This window comes from Pseudorasbora parva, chromosome 9, assembly GCF_024679245.1.
Source record: "Pseudorasbora parva isolate DD20220531a chromosome 9, ASM2467924v1, whole genome shotgun sequence".
In the NCBI taxonomy this organism is placed as follows: Eukaryota; Metazoa; Chordata; class Actinopteri; order Cypriniformes; family Gobionidae; genus Pseudorasbora; species Pseudorasbora parva.
In genome coordinates this window covers 12,157,319-12,178,206 of record NC_090180.1, presented here as the reverse complement: position 1 = coordinate 12,178,206, position 20,888 = coordinate 12,157,319, and the positions used below count along the sequence as shown (strand labels likewise).

The 20,888-nt window shown below is 36.4% G+C and overlaps 1 protein-coding gene across 1 annotated transcript in view; it reads right to left on the bottom strand.

The window, feature by feature from the left end:
- Positions 1 to 20,888, bottom strand: part of dpydb (dihydropyrimidine dehydrogenase b) — a 162,353-nt gene that overhangs the window by 111,484 nt on the left and 29,981 nt on the right. Inside the window, exons 4-8 of the mRNA XM_067453948.1 lie at positions 17,460 to 17,547; positions 17,080 to 17,241; positions 11,153 to 11,349; positions 9,733 to 9,814; positions 7,768 to 7,855 (exon numbers count right to left, since the gene is read on the bottom strand). Coding sequence (XP_067310049.1) covers positions 7,768 to 7,855; positions 9,733 to 9,814; positions 11,153 to 11,349; positions 17,080 to 17,241; positions 17,460 to 17,547 — 617 coding nt within the window. The remainder of the gene's footprint in view (positions 1 to 7,767; positions 7,856 to 9,732; positions 9,815 to 11,152; positions 11,350 to 17,079; positions 17,242 to 17,459; positions 17,548 to 20,888) is intronic.

Genomic DNA, 20,888 nt, shown 5'->3' with positions numbered 1-20,888 from the left:
TTAGTAACACATTAGTGATCATGTAGAAATTATGTTCATGGATGCGATTATAAACGTTACTGTAGTATGAAGCAGAGGAAAACCGAGTGTGGAACAATTTTTGTGCAACACATGCCTCAAGAGCAGCGGGACTTTTATTATGACGGGACACAGTCGCCGGGCGCCAATTCCGCTTTTCCGGTCATGAGTATGAGGTAACGCAGCTCTGTTTATCATACTAGATACATTTGAGTGTGTTCAAAATTATGTCATAACATTACTCTGTGCTTTCGCTCGGCGGCTGCTATGACACTGCAGTAAGAGTAAAGCGTTTCTGCAAAATAAAACCGGTTATGCCGTAAGGCAGATATGAGGCAATTGACATGTCCTGGTTGATTAAATAAAATAGCAATTTACTCACAATTTACAAATAGTTGGAAACATTGTAGGTACTCAGTTAAATATAAATATGCAACACTGGTCTTTTGGTTTTTGTTTCAAAATATATAACACTGGCCTATTGTTACATAGTGCACCTTTAATGCTGAACAAAGGTGTTGTTCATCGTTAGGTTATGTTAACTAATCCATTAACTAATGTTAATAAATACAGCCATGTTGTAAAGTGTTGCCAATATATATATATATATATATATATATATATATATATATATATATATACACACACACACACACACACACACACACACACACACACACACACACACACACAGTACACACACTTATATGTGACCACAAACTTTTATTTTGGATGTGATTAGCCTAAATATATTATATAAATTATATTAATTCCATCCATCCATTCTCCAAACTGTTTGTCCACGGTAGGGTCGCAGGGATGCTAAAGCCTATCCCACTTTTTCAGTCCAGTCCATTATAGTAATACATTTTATATTATATTATATTCTTGTGCACCCTAAAAAAAAACCCTGAGCACTAATATTCATAGAGCATCTGGCATTTTGTAGTAGGGCAAAAGACCCATATTAAAACCTCAGCAAAGTCATGATTTGTTCAGTTTATATCAACATTGTGACAACAAACATTAACGAGTCATTCACACTTCAGCAGCTGAATATAAATCTATTATCTAATAGAGTTTGTTTGGAATTATGTCCTCCTCAGATGTGAGGTAAAATAATGAACTAGAGGAACGGCAGACGGCTTCCTTAAGAAATATGTCGATAAGACAAAGGGCAAACAGAAATGGATCTAAGGGATACTTAACCCCCTGTCATTTCAAATCTGTCTATTAAGCTGGCACTCACCCCAAGGATGTACTGCATGACGGAGGCTATCAATCTCTATCTCATTATGCCCATCATCACGGTGTGAGCGATGAACACCAAAGCATCGTGTGAGATGGGAAGGAAAAGCCATTCTGTGCCTTGAAGCATCAGATGAAAACTTTATACGGCGAAGCATCAAAGAAAAGATTAAAATGTACGAACTGCAGGAGCTAACTGTAAGTTCACAGATGCTCCAGGTACAAACACAATGTTGCCTGTACTTCTCAGCTATTATTATAGGCTATTTAAAGTCTCTTCTGAATGTACTTCATGCAAGGTGACATAAGGATAAAGTTATGCAGCTGAGAGATGTCTAAAAAAATGTCTTTTTGCTAAGAGCAGTTGTTTCGTAGCACCATTTGACATGTTTTAGATGAAATCTATTCAGAAAATTAAATAGCCTGTTTCTGTATGACTATAATGCATTAAGCGATGGCAAGCACTAGTAATGCTTTTATAGCAGAGGTAAGTACAGAAGAAGATGTGGTTCTATAAATGAAATCTTGCGGAGTACCCTGAAGGTGTTTTGATCTAAATCTCGTTCATCTCTATTCAAATCTGATAACACCTACATTAATGTTCACCAGCATTATTCAAGAAGGAGCCAAAGTTTGAAAAACAAAACGTCTGAACAAAGTTTATAAAGTTCACACACAAATTTGGTTATTTGATTAGTGACCGTGAAATTGAAACACTTTGAATATTTCTGCTTCCAAGTTTAAATTAGATATTTCTGGGATTCAAAACGTACTTAATCCTGGAAATATTTTAGGATTTTGAAAGATGTTCCGTTCTATTATTTTTTCTTACAGCATGACCAATAATAATGATTTCTGGATTGTACTGTTCTTGGACCATTTGAAGCACCGCAGCGAGCACATAAATCACAAAAAAATGTGTGTTGTAGTTTGAATTGGCAGTGACTAACAGCAACACAGAAGTAATATACTACAATAAAAAGTAAGCAGCTCAATTTTTGGAGTACTACTGTAAATGTAAAGCGTAATATTGATATCCAATATACTATCTGCAGTTAAAGTGAACTGAAAAGTAGTTATGGACCACTTTCTTCAACAGCTTAAATCCCACGATGCAAAGCCGGTAAAAAGACAGTTTTATCCTTCCCAGACAGTGATTGCCTTAAATCCAGAGTTTCCCCCCAGGAGTCCCCTAAGGCACTCCAGGAAGTCCTTAGAGAATATACCTAAAAATATAGCATTTGTACATGTACATAGCATTTCTAACTATGAACTTTTGTTATTACAGGGTTTTTTTGAGGTTCCCTGGGTTGGCTGAATTTTAAAATATAAAATTATTTTCATTAACAGGGTTCCTAGACATTTTCCATCTCAAAATTCCATACTTTTCCAGACTCAAATGTCCAAAACTTTTTGTAGATTTTCAGACCATATTTATCATAATTTTTTGTATAAATCAGCTTTATATTTTTAGTATATACACTAGTCATCTGTAAATATTGTTTTTTCATTGATTTTTTTCAGATGTCAACATACAGTGACCCTAAAATAAAAATAAAAAGACTTTTGCATTCACACAAGAAACTTTTTTGTGCTCTGAGAAACCATTCACATGCACGCTGGCATAACAATTTCTAGTTTTACTATAACTCATTTCCTTTGTGCATCACTGCCATCTTACTATGAAGAAAACAAGAGCATGGATGCACACAAATTAATCGAAATATATTTGCTAAAAAATTGGCTTCCCTTAGAGTAGTACCTTACACTGTAAAAAAAAAAAAATCAGGTCTCCAATTGAAAATTTTCTAGTGACTGATCACATCTAAATTTTTCAGTTTTCAATTAAATTGCATCAATTCACAGAAATTAAATTTAGCCAACTGAAAATTTTTGATGTGATAAGTCACTAAATTTTTTTTACAGTGTATAGGGGGCTGATAGCACATGTTTAAGGGTATAGTTCAAGGGTCTATAAAAAAAACTGGCACTGAATTTATTTTTCAAAATGTGTCTTTTGGTTGGCAGTACATCATATTTCAAGACCTTAGGTCTGCTTTAATGCATACTCTGGCGGCCAAGAAACCACCCCATGAAATGGTCTGATGGCGCAATAGGTGGATCAGTGTGTGGCTGCATCCAAAAACTTCTGCCCAATAGTTAGAGTCGGCAGCATTTGCGCACAAAGGTACCTCAGTGAACTGCTTTAGGACAGACTACTTAGGAACATGGCGTGCACAGACCTCCGCAGGGGCAGGGTCATGCGCACATGGACGTCTGTATATTTTTTTGATTATTCCAAAGGTCCTTTTAGAGACTCTGTAATATGGCACCAAGAATATTGTCAGAAGAAATCCGAAATGCTTATAACCTGCACTTTGCATAATGAAAAAGTGCAGCCTGAATTCATTCAGTCATGTTTGACAATCACTAAAGCATCAGTAAACAGCTGCCATGAAAACAAACTTGTATACATTCATTTTCATAAAATTCTTAATTTTCTAAATAAACGGAAAGTCTGAAAATGTAAATATTTTTCCATACTCTACTTCCTTTTTCCATTTTTCTTGCAGATGTGGAAATTACTTCAATCACATTCCATACTTTTCCAGACTGCATAGGAACCCTGTATTAGGCAACTCTTACATTTCAAAAGCTTTTCTAAGAAACTAATGTGGAAATATGATTTACACGCTGACCTTAGTAAGACCTCCTCAGAGTCATATTCATTAGAACTGAACATGTAGACCAATCTGCCTACCCATATGGTATAGTTAAGATGCTGTATTCATCTTTTCACTGCTTTAGATAAACCCACATAACTGCAGCCAACCTTAAAGCATTCCGGGCTTAATTTCCTCCATTGTGAATGATTTTGTGATGGGTATACACAGAAAACAATATTTTCAAGGTGACAAAATGTATGTTTTGATGATAGCCATTACTGAGACGGAGACCGTTCGACATGGCAAACACCTGATAAAACGACAAAAAAACAGTGTGCATGGAACATGGCGGCTATTTTTACATGCCATAAAGAAACATCCTTATCTGTTTTTTTCAACCATTTCTCTCTCTCAAAGGCAAAGGTACACATTTGCATGTCAATCACTGTAGAGGCTGACATTAGAGACAACATGAGAGAAGTGGTGAAAAAATATCACAGAGGCGCAAATGTAATCATTTCCTTTATGATTCTCAGCTTATTGCCATTGCTTTATGAGAAAAAGAAATCCCAGAGCAGTTCTGAGACTTGCCCGTCTCAATAACAATGAAGCTTAGCTACCAAAAAGTAGTGCTTATTCAAACATAATAAATGATACGTATTCCTTTTAATTATAAGGAGAAGAAAGAAGCACAAAGTACACAGTCACCCTTGGGAATGTTTGAACTTCTCAAATCAAATAAATACACCAATGCACACAATATTTTCTTACTTTAATAAAAATAGAAGGCAAGATGACTCAACGGACACATTTCTTTCTGCATAAAGAACCCACAAATGCCATAAGCTGGCAAGCATTTCAACATTAGTTAAAAAGTTGAAATTCTGTCATAATTTACTCGCCCTAATGTCGATTCTAAACCTTTATGACGGTATATTATGAACATTTATTTTCTTCCGTGGAACACAAATGCAATCTTTTACATGCAATTACAGTGAATTTAGATGGGAGTTTTCAAAAATGACCATAGAAGTAGTCAACATAGCTCAAGCTCTATTTTTTAAGCCTTCTGAAGTCATACAAAAGGTTTCTGAGGTGAAAAGAATTTATTTTCAAAAAATGTAAGTTATTTGTGGATGATCTTTCCCTTCAGTGCGGCCTGATTTGTGAACTGATTTGGATTCACTTAAAAGATCTGACTGATAAGAATGATTCCTTATGAATCAGATTTTTTTACTTCTCAAATTAACTCTAAAGAGCGCTAGGGCGGATTTTAAAACCTACAAAAACCTACAAAACGTACAAAATGTATGTTTGTTCCAATGCTCAGAATTTCATTAGTAGTATTATTATGAAGCTTTTTATTACACTCTCAGAAATAAAGTACAAAAGTCACTGGAACGGTATCCTTTAAAAGGGTTCTAATATGTACCATATTATTTGCACTCTTTAGGTACAAGGTGTACTTTTTGAAAGGGTACTGCCCCAGTGACAGCTTTTGCACTTTTTTTCTGAGAGTATAAGTAAATAACTTACAGAATAACAGCATTCGGTAACATTTTATTTTGATGGTCCCTTTTAAAAATTCTGTTGACTTCTGTTGATTTTACGTAACTTTTCAACTACATGTCAACTAACTCCACCTGATCTCTACCTGTCAGTACTGACCAGTAGAATCTCCTGCCGGCACTGCCGAGCGGAGTGCGTTCCAGCCTACCACTGTGCAAATATTACAAGACATTGTACAAAAATTGAAACCCACTTTCTGTGTAACTGACATGATTTCTAGTCGATTATTCAAACAGGTTCTTGACTGTATATCATCGAGTTTAGTTCAGTTGATAAACAAAAGTTGACTTACAGGATCATGCCCGAAAGAGTTTCAACAAGCAGTGGTGTTACCCAGGATAAAGCGTTTTAAGAATTATAGACAGATCTCGCAACTGCCTTTTTTCTCAAGAATTTTTAGGAAAAATAGAAGTTCTTCGACAACTACTCTCTTTTCTAAATGGAAACTATATAGTTAAAGTGTTTCAATCAGGGTTCAAAGCAGCTCACAGCACAGAGTCGGCATTATTAAAAGTCTTAAATTATATATTTTTTTGGTATTAGATAAAGGAGATGCTGTTATTCTGATATTACTGGACTTGAGCACAGCCTTTGATATGATTGATCACGATATCATTATCTCTCGCCTTGAACACAGAGTAGGTTTAAAAGGTACATGGTTTTAAAAACCAGGTTTAAATCCTATGTAAGCGATATACATACTTTTCAGTCAACTATGAAAACGCGATCTCCACAAAAAAAAAAAAACACCTTCCATGGGGCAATGGTCTACTTTCTCCAACACTTTTCTCTTTGTATTTGCTCCCGTTGGGTAACATTTTGAGGAAGTACGGAGTATCTTTCCACTGTTTTGAAGATGACAGTTATATTTGCCCCTCAGGGACTCGGAAAAATCCCTTTGATTTTCTCAATGCCTAAATGACAGAAAAAAATTGGATGGTGACATCCAAGCTAAATGACATGGTGAGCCATTTCACATTTTGCTAATGATACCAACTATTCTTCTTTTGTTTTCTGCCTGCAGTAACTATGAGTGAAACGTCATATAACTTGTTATATTGTTTATAATTAATTAATTAAGGAATACTAAGAAGGTTGATGTCTAATGAATAATGAGGAGAGTATAGTGAATGAAGTCCCGGGTCACTAAAGATCAGAGGTATACGTTTATGTGCTAACTCTTTATTGTGATGGTCTACTAAAAGACATTTCATTGAAAATAAGTAACTACTTTGCAACTACATGTCAACTTCTTCTAACCCTAACCCTACCAGTAAACTAATTCTCTACTAACACTCTAATTAGAGTTATTAGACTACAGGTGTAACACTACTTATAGTCGACACAAGGTGTTTAAGGGATAATGAATGAAAATTCTGTCATCCTTTACTCACCCTCAAGTTGTTTCAAACCTGTACTTTCATAGCAGGAAAAAAATACTATGGAAGTCAATGGCTCCAGTTAACTGTTTGGTTACTGACACTCTTCAAAATATCTTCCCTTGTGTTCGGCTGAAGAAAGAAATTCATACAGGTTTGAAACAACTTGAGGGTGAGTAAAGGATGGCAGAATTTTCATTTTAAAGTGAACTATCCCTTTAATGGGACCATCAAAATAAAGTGAAACCCAGGATTCTTTCTTTTTTGGTCAACTCTGAACCATTTTTTTGATGATCTCTTTAAGGCTCAATAAGAATGTCAAGTCTGGACGGAAAAACGAATGTCCCATTTAACAAGGAGGGCAGATGTGTGTGTGTGTGTGTGTGTGTGTGTGTGTGTGTGTGTGTGTGTGTGTGTGTGTGTGTGTGTGTGTGTGTGTGTGTGTGTGTGTGTGTGTGTGTGTGTGTGTGTGTGTCTGTGTGTCTGTGTGTCTGTGTGTCTGTGTGTGTTTGTGTTTGTGTTCAAAGGGAAAGACAGAGTGAAGGACACACAACAGATGGGGAGACAGACAGAAAGACAGAGCACAAGACATACAGGACAGACAGAAAAAAGAGACAATGAAATAGGGAGCATTACACAGACAAGCCAGCTAGATATCAAGGGAAATGAGGACAGGGGTTATGTGTGTCCCTTGAGGAGAAAAAACAAGTTTAACTTTTCTGAGTGACCTCCATTGTAGGAGATCATACATTTCATTGCAGAGACTAATTGGTTTATCAACACAGTGTGTCGGCTTGCACAGTTTTGCACAACTGATGCATAGTTTTGTTAAGATAAGAGAAAAAGCACGCAAAAAAAGGTAAAAGTAACTCTAGAGAAGGACTGACCAATGCCAACGAAGATCACTTGGAAGCCCTCCTCCTTCAGCGAGGTCAGAGTCATCCCGTTCTGCCCCAGCCCCTTCTCAAGAACAACCTGTCAGGGAAAAAAACACTGCATCTGTCTCGGCTGTCTCCATCTGTCTGTATTATTCACATAAAGAGGATGTTAGCGTCAATTATTTTACGCTGCTGTGAATTCCAGGACATAATTACATCAATCATCCCACAACCTTTGTGACGGCAGAATACAGACGAGTATAGTTATGATACATTAGTACAAACAGAGTGATTCTGTGGTCACGTGTCACCATGTGTCGGGGGACAAATGACAAATAGCCCTGTTGTTCACAATCGGTGGGTCTCAGATCTATTCTTAAAGGGTCACAGACTGCAGAGGAAAATAATGCTAAATGCAAAAATTAAAACGTACTGTAGCTAACAATATAATCATGTATTGTAGAAAAAAGCTAAATATACAGGTTAATCAACTTGGGTTTATCAAAAACGGACATAACGCTTATAATTCCCTATATTTTGTTGTTGACATCAAAGGTTGTGCGTCCAATCAGATTGTACAGTATTGGGCAGTGTTTTCATCTGTTACTTGCTAGAAGCCAGTTAAATTAAGACAGATGCCAACATGGACAGCTTATAAGAAATTAATCAAAAACCCAAGAACAAACATATGCAAGTGAATGAAAAAGGAATACACCTATACTGAATTTTCCATATTAATAAGCCAATAGATTCATGTGCCAAAATGTATTGTTTTAAATGCTACAAGTGAATTTCTGAATCTTAATTGTATCACAATTAAATATCCAATATTGGCAGAAATACACACAAAAAAGTTTGAGTTTAATACGATTTCTCTAATGTTTCTTTGAAGAGAAGTCGCACCAAGGCTGTATTTATTTGATTAAAAATTACAGTAATATTTCACAGTAATACTGTGGAATATTTTTATTTTAATATATTTTAAAATGTCATTTATTCCTGTGATGGCAAAGCTGAATTTTCTGCATCATTACTCCAGTCTTCAGCATCACATTATTCTTCAGAAATCATTCTAATATGCTATTATCTACTGCTCAAGAAACATTTCTTATTATCATCATTGTTAAAAAAAAGAGTTACGTAATATTTTGGACTAAAACAGTGATACATTTTTTGCCATGATTCTTTAATGAATACAAAGAACAGCACTTATCTGAAACAGAAATAACAGGAGCCATGGTCTTTACTGTCACTTTTGATCAAGCGAATGCATCCTTGCTGAATAAAAGTATAAATTTATTTGAAAAAAATATCTTACTGACTCAAAAACTTTTGAACAGTAGTGTACTGTATATCAAAAATCAACTGATCGGTAATGATTAGTCTTGTATCCCTAAATCAAATACACTATAATTTTGCTAAGCCTGTGTAGTTAATAGTAATATTAGTACAATTCAGTGCCTGATTGTAAAGGGTTGTGAACTTGGAGGCATTTGTTAGATATTATGTTATTATAAATCTGTTTAGGGAGAAGGGAACTGTTTGTATATGGTGGAATCTTCATCAGAGATATTCAAATGATTGAGGCAATGAAGATGCTGCAAATGAATAAAGTGTTGAGGTAAAGGTCAGCTCATGGGAGTCAGAGTACCCCTTACCTAACCTTAACCAACCTTCATTGAGTTTGAGAAACCCTTTCCCCTCACCCCCCTCTCTCTCCAGCTCTCTCAAGACTAAAATCAAATTAATCATGGTCAGGTGATCTGGATGAGGACTATCGATTGCCATTTCTCACCATCACAGCTCTCAGGCAATGGACAGATGGATGTCTTTGCCACTTGCCTCACTAATGTGGCTTTTAATTGTGTTTTGTTAGCTTGCTTTTTTTTCCTGCACGGTTATTAATGTCACTGACATTTGGCTGTTGATGGGTTGGAAGGATCTGACATCCTCCCATGTCTCTCTCATTGGTACCTTTACACCAAGATCCTGCATCAGATCAATCTCAAACTGCACCACCTCGTAGGGCAAACGGAACTGAGGAATTTCAGCAGTGCTGCAAACAAAAACAGGGAGACACACTCAACAACTTTTAATATTTACAATAGTTTCTTTGTGAAATGATATGAATTAGTCACTAAGGATGCTCTGATCGATCAGTCTACTAAGCTCTGTTCAACTTTGTCGCATCGGCAGCAGTCTATCATGTTAGCGCTAACTCTCATTGAAAATGAATAATGTCCAGTTGCTCTGACACTGAGCAAATCGATGTCCGCTGAACACCCCATGATGCATGTGAGAGGGATGGCCAATATGACAAGCTCGGCGGCATCTTGGGTGTGAGTAAAATAATAATAACGGGGATTACAAGGCTGTGTATAATTCTGATTTTTTCAGTAAATAACCTTTAGGGCAAACACACACGTGATCTCTCTGCACTCAAGTGTGTGTTCCCTTCATTAAAGCTCCAGGAAGATCACACACACAAAAAGAAAAGGCAGGTTATTTATAAATGTAATAATAATGTACAATATTTAGGCTGTATGTTTTTATGTTTTTGAAAGATGCCTCTTATGCTCATTTTATCAAAAATAAAATACACTATGATATATTTAAAAAATATAATTTATTCCTCTGATGCAAAGCTGAATTTTCCGCATCATTTCTCCAGTCTTCGGTGTCTCATGATCCTTCAGAAATCATTCTAATATGAGGATTTACTCCTCAAGAAACATTTCCCATCAATGCTTAAAAAACAGCTTTCTTAATATGTTTGTAACTATAATATTTTCTTCAAGATTCTATTATGAACAGAGCATTCACAAGAATAGAATTTCATTCAAATGACAAAAAATTAACAATGGAAACATTTTACTGTCTTTTTTGAGCAAATTAATGCATTCTTGGTGAACAAATATATTAAAAAACTTTTTTAAACTTCTAATCTAATATTTATAATAACTGAATAACAATAAATAAATAAATAAAATTATATACAAAACTATCACATTTAATTACATCTCTGCTGTATTTACAAGTGGTTTGCCTATCCTCAATATACTTATTAATAATATAATAACATACTAGTTATCCAAATAAGCCTAAAACTTTTTTCCTTTTATTGATAACATTTTGTAAGTCTGTTTTTTAAAGGCTTATTAAAAGGAATATTTATGAGCTTATGTATTTGATTGACAATTAAATAACCTATTTTTGTCAACAACAAGTATCCACTTACAAGATGACTATGACATGAGACTGATTATGTTTTTATGTACCAGCTAAGACCAGCATGTGTTTTTGACTGTAGTTAAGAGGATCCGTCACTTCATATTTGTAGTAGTGCCTATAACCTTTAGTTTAGCAGAAGGACACTGAGAAACATTCACTCTACCTGAGGCCGCCGATGTATTTCTGTTTCTCGAAGATGGTGATGTTGTCGTAGCCTAGCCGAGCGAGGAAGGAGGCACAGCTGATGCTGGCAGGGCCGCAGCCAATGAGAGCGATCCTTGTGTGGTAGCTCTTTGGCATTTCCTTTGCCGGGGGAAGCTCTGGATTCCTGATCTGAGGGATGCCCATCTTGCTGAACACCTGAGGAGAGCACAGGAAACTCCTCAAACAAACCACCTCGCCTTCATTCTGGCTCTTTCTCCTACTGGAGCAAAATACACATTTACATAAATCCTATTTCCCTGGCACTGTCAAATCTGGAATATTTACCAGGATTCAGTCTGCAAATTACAGTTCAAAGTTGGTCTCCCAAGAGCTTTTTACTGTAAAAGCACGTATCCGCTCGATCCAAACGAAACAACATTACACTGCGATTACCTTATTCGCTTTCCTCTCTTATTTAGCTCCAGAAAGCCTTTCAGTCCCAGTTTGCATCATCTCAACTGACTGTTTACCAGAAGCCGCCCTGGGCCTATAATGTGATTTACTGTATGTGATGTACTGTACAGTTCCTGCTTTACACTAATGCAGGCGCTGGTCTGTGTATGACGGCAAGCTCATACTAAGGAGAGGAGGGAAGCCGAACGGTCGCTGATGGCCCTGTCTTGGGCTTATCTAATCAACAGGCTGATAAACAACCCTGGCCTTTCACATTTGAGAAGAGAGGAGCTGTCATCTCTACGGTGAGAGGTGACGGGGGAGCAGCTGACGGGATGGTTCGGTTGGCCTTCTCATGCAGGACTTTCTGGACCTCTCATGGATGATTTTTTTTTTCAAAGAGGGGGGATGTGAAAATGGAGGGGTTTGCTGAGGTTAGTTGAAAAGAAAATAACACGGGGTCATTCTACAGAAAGACTGCCATATGTTGGCACAACTTATGTGGGAAAAAATTACAGCATTACCCATATGGTAATGCAGACTTTGAGGACACATTTGAGAGAAAAATGGCATAAATGAGTTTATTTTAGTATATATATATATATATATATATATATATATATATATATATATATATATATATATATATATATATATATATATATATATATATATATATATATATATATATATAAAAATGATATACAAACAATTTATATTTATCCTACAAAAAACAATGCTTAATTGGCCTGTCTGCTTGCTGTCTTCACATTTAGATGGAAAAAAACTAAACAATATAATGCTTTTAGTAATGTATTTAAAAAAAACACAAAGTTGTCTCACAAGGTTATGCAATATGCATTAACCCCATTATGGTTGTATTTTCCCTTCTAAAATGATAAACTATTCCAAAACTAATAATAATACAAGAACCAGTATAAGCTTGTGAGAATGGAGGATAAAGATGACAGGAGAGGTGAGGTTTTAATTGCAAATCCGTTTAATCAAAGGGCAGCATTTACGTATGGCAAAACAGGGGAAATAAACAGCTCATGCTGGTTGTTAGTTCTGTTGCTTGAGTTGGCCTTTGGCAGAAATTGCAGCTTTGAAAAGCAAAACTAAACAGGCTAACGCTGTGTCTTAACCGGCCTGACGTGGTCATACTCAATTCTAGTCAGAATATGAGTCTGATACTGCTCCATTGGGCTGTTATTATGGGGTGTGTTTCAGCTGAACCAGGAAAGACCTCAATTGGATAGACCTACAACCAATCAGAGCAACGGAGCGACGCATAACGTTAGTTGTCAAATGTCAACAGAGCTCAACTGCACGGTGTTGCCAAGTCTGCGGATTTCCCGTGGGTTGTTTTCCATGTCCGTGGGTTAAAGCGACCTCAATTATGTGATATATAGACCCAGGAATATGAATTTTAGCAAGCAACCTTGCCAAAATAACACATTTTACCCCCTAAATGCCGTTTTGTTTAACGTTTTTTCACCAGACTGAACTGTCCGAGCTCAAATGTTGTGGGAGGGGCTAAGTTCGGCTAGCATCCAGGCTAGGCCTAACCAGATGTGATACAATAAGATTTCTAGCAGCAAGCAATTTGTCCTTCCAACAGACTTGACCCAAGACGCGACAAAATCAATCAAAAGTCACAGCCAATCAGAAGAACTTGTGGGCGGGCTCTCTGCAAGTGAACTGACTGCAATCGCAATGACATCAAATTCCTAAATCGTACATGTTGAATGAAGTTTGAAAATGCATACTGAGTGACTGAAACAATCCTTTTTTATCATAGAATAAACTTGTTTGTTCACCTTGAGTTGACAGTTTGAAAATTGTTAAGATCGGAGGTTAATTAGCCTATCATTGCTTTCAGTATAGTAGGCTATGTCTCTAAAGGTCACAAAAATGATATTTAAACTCACATTAAATTATTTTTACATTAAATAAAGCACATAATCAGCACCTGAGAATGAAGATCATGACAAAGCTACCATTAAAAGTTTGGGGTCAGTAAGTTTAAGAAATGTTTACTGTTTTATCAATTTAATGCATCCTTGCTGAATAAGTGACAGTAAACACATTTATAATGTTACAAATAAATACTATTTCAAATAAATGTTGTTCTTTCTATTCATCAAAGAATAATGAGGGGGAAAGTCATGTGATCATGTGATACTAAAGATTTGAGTAATGGCTGATGAAATAATCCCCATGAACACTCTATATAAAGATATAAAATATACTGAAATAATATTACTATTACTATTTAACAATAACAATATTACTATATATATGTAGTATATAATATATATATATATATATATATATATATATATATATATATATATATATATATATATATATATATATATATATATATATATATATATATACAAATAAATAAATACAAATCTTACAGACCCCTACATTTTAAATGATGTCATGAAACTGATTCTTTACATACATTTACATGCAAACAATCACATTGTTACCTCATGGCACAAGCTTCTGCATATCCTGCAACCAATGAGATTGTCTGCTCGATATTTAGATAGTCTGGTTCATTGTTTGCAGTCATGAGTGCTATCAGAGTTCTTCTGAAATTCTCCATCTCCCCCAGCTCCACCTGTCTAGATCTGTTGGGATTTAGGTCTATTTATGCAGCAGCACAATACACGATACTGGCAAAAGTTTTGGGACGCCTACACATGCACATGAACTTTAATTACATCCCATTCTTAATCCGTAAGGTTTAACATGGAGTTGGTTCACCTTTTGCAGCTATAACAGCTTCAACTATTCTGGGAAGGCTTTCCACAAAGGTTTTTTTATTATTATTATTATTTGCTTTTTGCACTGATGTGCAGTCATGTTGGAACAGGAAGGGGCCATCCACAAAATGTTCCCACAAAGTTGGGAGCATGAAATTGTCCAAAATGTCTAGGTATACTGAAGCATTAAGAGTTCCTTCCACTAGAACTAAGGGGCCAAGCCCAACCCCTGAAAAACTATCCCACACCATAATCCCCCCTCCAACAAACTTTATACTTGACACAATGCAGCCAAATCCAGACTCGTCCATCAGATTGCCAGACAGAGAAGCGTGATTCGTCACTTCAGAGAACACGTCTACACTGCTCTAGACCTCAGCATGCGCTGACCCTGCTGTGATTTTATGTGGTCTACCACTTCGTGGCTGAGTTGCTGTTGTTTCCAATTTGTTATAATACCACTAAGAGTTGACCATGGAATATTTAGTAGTAGGAAATTTCTCGAATGGACTTATTGCACAGGTGGCAACCTCGGTACCACGCTTGAATTCACTGAGCTCCTGAGAGCGATCCATTCTTTCACAAATGTTTGTAGAAGCAGTCTGCATGCCTGGGTTCTTGATTTTATACACTGTGGCCATGGAAGTGATTGGAACACCTGAATGCAATGATCTGGAGGGGTGTCCCAGTACTTTTGGCAATAGTGTATCTTACAGGATCACAGCAGCGTGTCTGTGTATCTACTTGCAATATCACGTCCATACTTGCTCTGCACAAGCAAGAACAGCAACAGCAACATAAAAAAAATCTAAATTCTAAAGTCCCTGTGTTCTACTTTTCCTCAAAAAGATTAAGAACTAAAGAGAGCAAAGGCTAACTCTTTCTCCCTGAGCTTGTTCTTGATTTACACCTCTGAAAAAAAAGTCCATTCCATCAGAGAAAAAGACTTTCCCACTGACTTTTCTCAGAGGAACTAAAAAAAGCCTGGCGACTGTTATAGGGAGCACTGAAGGAATCATTAAATGAAATCAATTTTTATACATAAAGAATAAAAATAAGATTTGGTCTTATAAAAAGCTGCAATATATTTTTCACATTAATTTATCTTTTAGCTTTATCTTTGGTTTTAGTTGGATTATTATCTGAACATGATATGCACTAGGGATGCAACAATACAGTCCACGGTTCAATACATACCTCGGTTTTTAACCACGGTTTTCAGTTTGGTTCGGTTTAGTTCCGATGGCTTGTCACATCAGTTTAATGCTATTCTATTCTTAAGCGACAGGAACAGCAAGAGGTCAATTGAGGAATTTTTTTTTTTATTGCAATACTTTTTCTTTATTTTACTTACTTAACCTTACTTAAAGGCCCGCTGAATTGCCTTGAAACGCGCCACATTATTCAATGTGTTGACATAATTTCCCCTGAAACGACTCAAGCTGTTAGCAGCCCCTCCCCCCTTTTCAAACAACCAATAGCGTATTAATTAATACCACGTGTCTATTTGACTAGAGCCTTTCTGTTTGGTAAAGCCAGTTTCCTCTAACCGTTTATCATCATAATCTCCTCTAGCCTGACGTGGTCATACTCAATTCTAGTCAGAATATGAGTCTGAAACTGCTCCATTGGGCTGTGATTATGGGGCGTGTTTCAACCGAACCAGAAAAAACCTCAATTGGATTGAGCAACAACCAATCAGAGCAATGAAGCGACGTCAACAGAGCTCAACTGCACTGTGTTGCCAAGACCGCGCTTTTTTCCGCGGGTTGAAGCGACTATTATGTGATATATAGACCCATGAGTGCGAATTTTAGCAGGCAACCTTGCCAAAATAACACACATTTTACCCCCAAACACCATTTTTTTCTGGAGAACCCCGCGAGAAGCTATTGTTTAGGGCTAGTAGTTGGCAGATTTTGTTGTAAAAACTTGGCAACCCTGTCTTTCCGGTGTTGTAAAAAAATAAAATAATTTAATGATACACAGAGTACTTACCCAACATGATCATAATTTTTGAGAGAAATTGTGAAGGTGAATAGGGAAGGCTGCGAAGTTGTGGGAAGGTCCCATCTGCTGGACCTTTCCTTTGCCTGAGAACCGAAGGGCTCATTTTGAATTCGCTCATGAATTCAGCCTTCGTCGCACCGCTGTGATGCAATCGCACTTCAAATGCGGCCTTCAGAGGTTGCAGCCTTCACATTGGGACAGCCTTCGTAGTGCCGGTATGACGAAATTGCACTTCAAATGCGGCCTTCGAAGTGCGCGCACTTCACTTTGGGACACAGCTTATGTATGTGCGCTGCTGCAGTGCGTGAAACTAACGTGAAAACAGACTTCATTCGCCTCAACTGAAATCATATTTACACTGAATTGTTTCTTATTGCATATATAGTGTGTTATGTGCTGTTCACCATGTAGAAATTAGTAATGTGTTAAAAACTGACCGATTTCAGAACTGACCCATACTAACGTGTGATGTGAATGTATGTTGCGTTGTTCAGTATATTGGGACGGAGGCAAATGATAGAATTTGTAGAAAAAGAATTAATTAAATGCAAAACTGGAGAGAAAAAAATGCCATTCACAAGCACGTATTGAACCGTGAGTGCCGTACAGAATGGTTCAATATTATATTGAGAATTGTGGCATCCCTAATTTGCACCCCTATATTCCACAACAGACCTTTGAAAATCAAGCTGTTGCACCTTACCTCAGTAGCAAACTGCTGCAGCCCGCCAATATTGATGGGGCCTTCTTCAGAGGCATAGAGGTTACAGCCCCCCACACACAGATCAGAGGTGGGACACACCATGCCACACGTCAAACCCAGAGGGTTATCGGACAGTATTGCCTTGGCAGCACCGTAGTAGTTCTAGAAGACACATAATAGAGTCAATGATAAACATGGACTCAAGCAGCGCTTTGGAGATTTCAACTGGCTGAATAAAGCCATGTATATGTGCTTATGCTTAACTAACTGAGAAATATAATACACAAAGGATTATAAGATTATCGCTTAAGCCAACATCAATAAAGTCTGTTCGGAGTAGCTGCTGAGCGAGCAAGTTCAAGCATTGTAATAGGTGTTACCTTGTTGGAAATGCTGGTGATGAAAGACTTGATATCCAAATTGGTGGGGCAGCTTTTCTGACAAGGAGCATCTGCACATTTCAGGCATCTATAATAAAAAATAATAAAAATACATTTTATTTTGAAATCTCCACAGTAAGAAGATCATTTAAAGCTGCAAAGAGAACTTTATTCCGTTGCTTTGAAGCACAAAACACCTATTTATACACCAAAGAAAGGTAAAGCAAGAAAACCATGAGTCAAATACACCACTGGTACTGTTGATGGTGTGCAGCAGTAGATAATGGTTTGCCCTTTGTGTGGTTCGAAAAAAGGAGAGCTGAGAACAAATGGCTGAGCTGATGCTTGTTTTATCCTAAAGATGTCTCTGCACTGACTGTGGTGAAGACTGATACCTCTTATAAATACTGCTGACTTCATAATGACCAGGGAACTCCATAGTGGTAGACAACAACGTGCCTGCTTTAAATTATACATGGAATAATTTGGCTCCAGTCAATTAAATATTCAAGGAGGAACAAAATGCATGCAGCACATTCCATCGGCTCTGGGTATAGGTAAGGCTCAACTAGGACCCTGTGACCGTGAAATTCCAGTTGAAACCTGGAGCTAAAATAGCACGGTTTTGACACAAGATGTGTAACAATGGTGCAATAATCATGGGTCAGTAATCTGAATTATACATCTTTAAAAATGGTTTGGCTCATAAAAACCTGCCACTTTTTTAACATATCTGACTGAGTAGGAGCAAATACATTTGGGCAAATGTCACCAGGATATAGACGAGCTGCATGCATCACACAATAAGAGGATCATAACAAAATTCTGGCTAAAACCTACGGCCAATCATTGTGGATTACAGTATGAGAAGGGATGGAAATCATTAACAATTCTAAAAAGATTCCTTGAACTCATTCAAGCTCCCCAAAGCTTCCATTTACGACTCTTTTTGTTGTTGTAAGAATTTGGAAAAAGAAATGCAAAATGATGGGATATTTTTTAGTAATAAATATGTTTTGTTTATTCAGACATTGTAATGACTTCAAAGTATTTTTTAAAGGGGCATAAATACATCTAATAATTGGCCTTAACCATATTAAACAACAATATAAAAATGTGGTAATATATTTCATATATTTTTTTATAAAATACTCTGACAACACTCAGTTTTGTCATATGAACAACCAGTTACTACACTGACTTAAAGAAATAGTTCACCCAAAAATGAAAATTAACCCATCATTTACTCACCCTCAAGTCATCCTAACTGTATATGACATTTTATTTTCAGACGAATACAATCAGAGTTATATTAAAAAATGTCCTGACTAGTCCAAGCTTTATAAAAGCGGTGAATGCTGTTTCTGTTTTGAATAGGGGTGTATTCATATTTGTACCAAACCATTTCGGTACAGGGCTTTCGGTATGGTACACACGTACTGAACGGTTCAGAATGCAATATTTAACAGTTAAAAGTAGGCTTGTTTTAAGCATGAAACATACTTCAACCCGCACAAATATATTGTGAACATGAACTCTTATATATATATATATATATATATATATATATATATATATATATATATATATATATATATATATATATATATATATATATATATATATATATTCTGCTTAACCTGTTAGTGATGTCTTTATTATGTAATTCATGTTTAAATAAATCTGTCATGAAAATGACAGCCACTGTGTGATGATGAGTAGCCTATAATTGGAGAAAATACATCATTTTATTATTAGATTTAGAAGTTAATGCAAAAACTTTGTGCTCTTTTGTTAACCTTTAATATTATAGTAATGTGCAAGAAAAGGCTCCCTATATATAATTATTTTTAAGAAAACTTTTAGTTTTAATTGCATTCATTTAAGGACAGACACAATTATTTAAGTAAACCACTGTTTAATAAACACTTTTAAATATAAATAAAAAAATAAAAAAATAAAAAATAAAAACTTTACAAACTGTAATCTCTGGCTTCCACTAACTGTCGTACGTGCGTTCACGAGGGACTGGCGTGAACACCAACATAGTACGCTCCGGTGAGACTATGCTAGTTCTTGCCAGAACCAAGTTTTGTTTTGCTCTATCCTCTGAGCTTCCGCATTCGCCACCGGAAATTACACTACACTTTTTCCATAGCACTACGTCCTATGTCATACACTGGAACACCAAACTCTCGTGAACGCATGTATGACAGTTAACAGAAGATTACAGTTTGTAAATTGTACATTTTAAATATGATATTTTTCTTACACAAAAGTACTTCTTTGATTCAGAAGGCCTTTATTAACCCCCTGAAGCCGTGTGGATCACTTTTATAATGGATGGATGCACTTTTATGGACTTCAAAACAGAAACAGCCATTCACAGCTATTATAAAGCTTGGATTAGCCAGGATTTTTTTTTATATAACTCAGATTATGTTAGTCTGAAAAAATATACATCTAGGATGGCTTGAGGGTGAGTACATCATGGGCTAATTTTAATTTCTGTCAGGATCACAATCGTCAAAGATGATTGATTGACCATTAGCACACAGTTTGGATTAATTGTATGGTTCTGTTCTGTTCTGGGCAAGAACTCCCTGCGCATCTATGCAGCCTAGCATGGATAAGAGCAGAGAAAGCAGCGATAACCCCCCTTAGGTAAACAGAACAAAACCAACATAATGTACTCAAGATATCATTAATGTTGCTATTAAATGTACACAATAATCTGTGAATTTAGTCTGATTCAAGGGGAATCAGAATACCAAATCCTGACTGGAGGAGAAGATGAGCTGGGGGTGGAGGAGGGTAAATGATCTCTGGAGAAATACAATAGCTGCTGATATTACTGAAAGAGCTTATGTATGTATGCTGTGATAGACGTCTAATTCATATAGGTAGACGTGACTTAGAGCTGATGCGAGCTTGACTAAGGTGACCTGCCAGAACTGACACTATGCTGGATTTTTGGGTGAACTATCTCTTTAAGTCTTGTGTTGATTTCAGTCATGACAACTCTCGGGATAGTTTATAAAAAACGGTATTAATGTAAATAGAATGTACATATATGTTTGGTATTTGCGGACTAGATCTGCTACACTGCTTCTGCTAATGCAGAGCAAGTACGACTTGCTTCTGCTAAATACTCAGAACATAAAACGAATGGAAACATAGCACATCTAGGCAGATGGTACTGGGGAGGTGGAGGGTAAGAATAAATTATTTGCATAGTTAGTGCGTTCGTTTGGGTGCATTGTGGACTATAAAGGAACGTAGTAATGGATACGTGAAATCGATTGACTGTGGAAATTACATGAAACAAACAATCAGAACAATAGTGTTCATGGCTTAACTACTCAGGTGTTGGATTTACTCAAAAAGATTGACTCATTAGATTTGTTCATTTAGGAAATTAACTAGGGT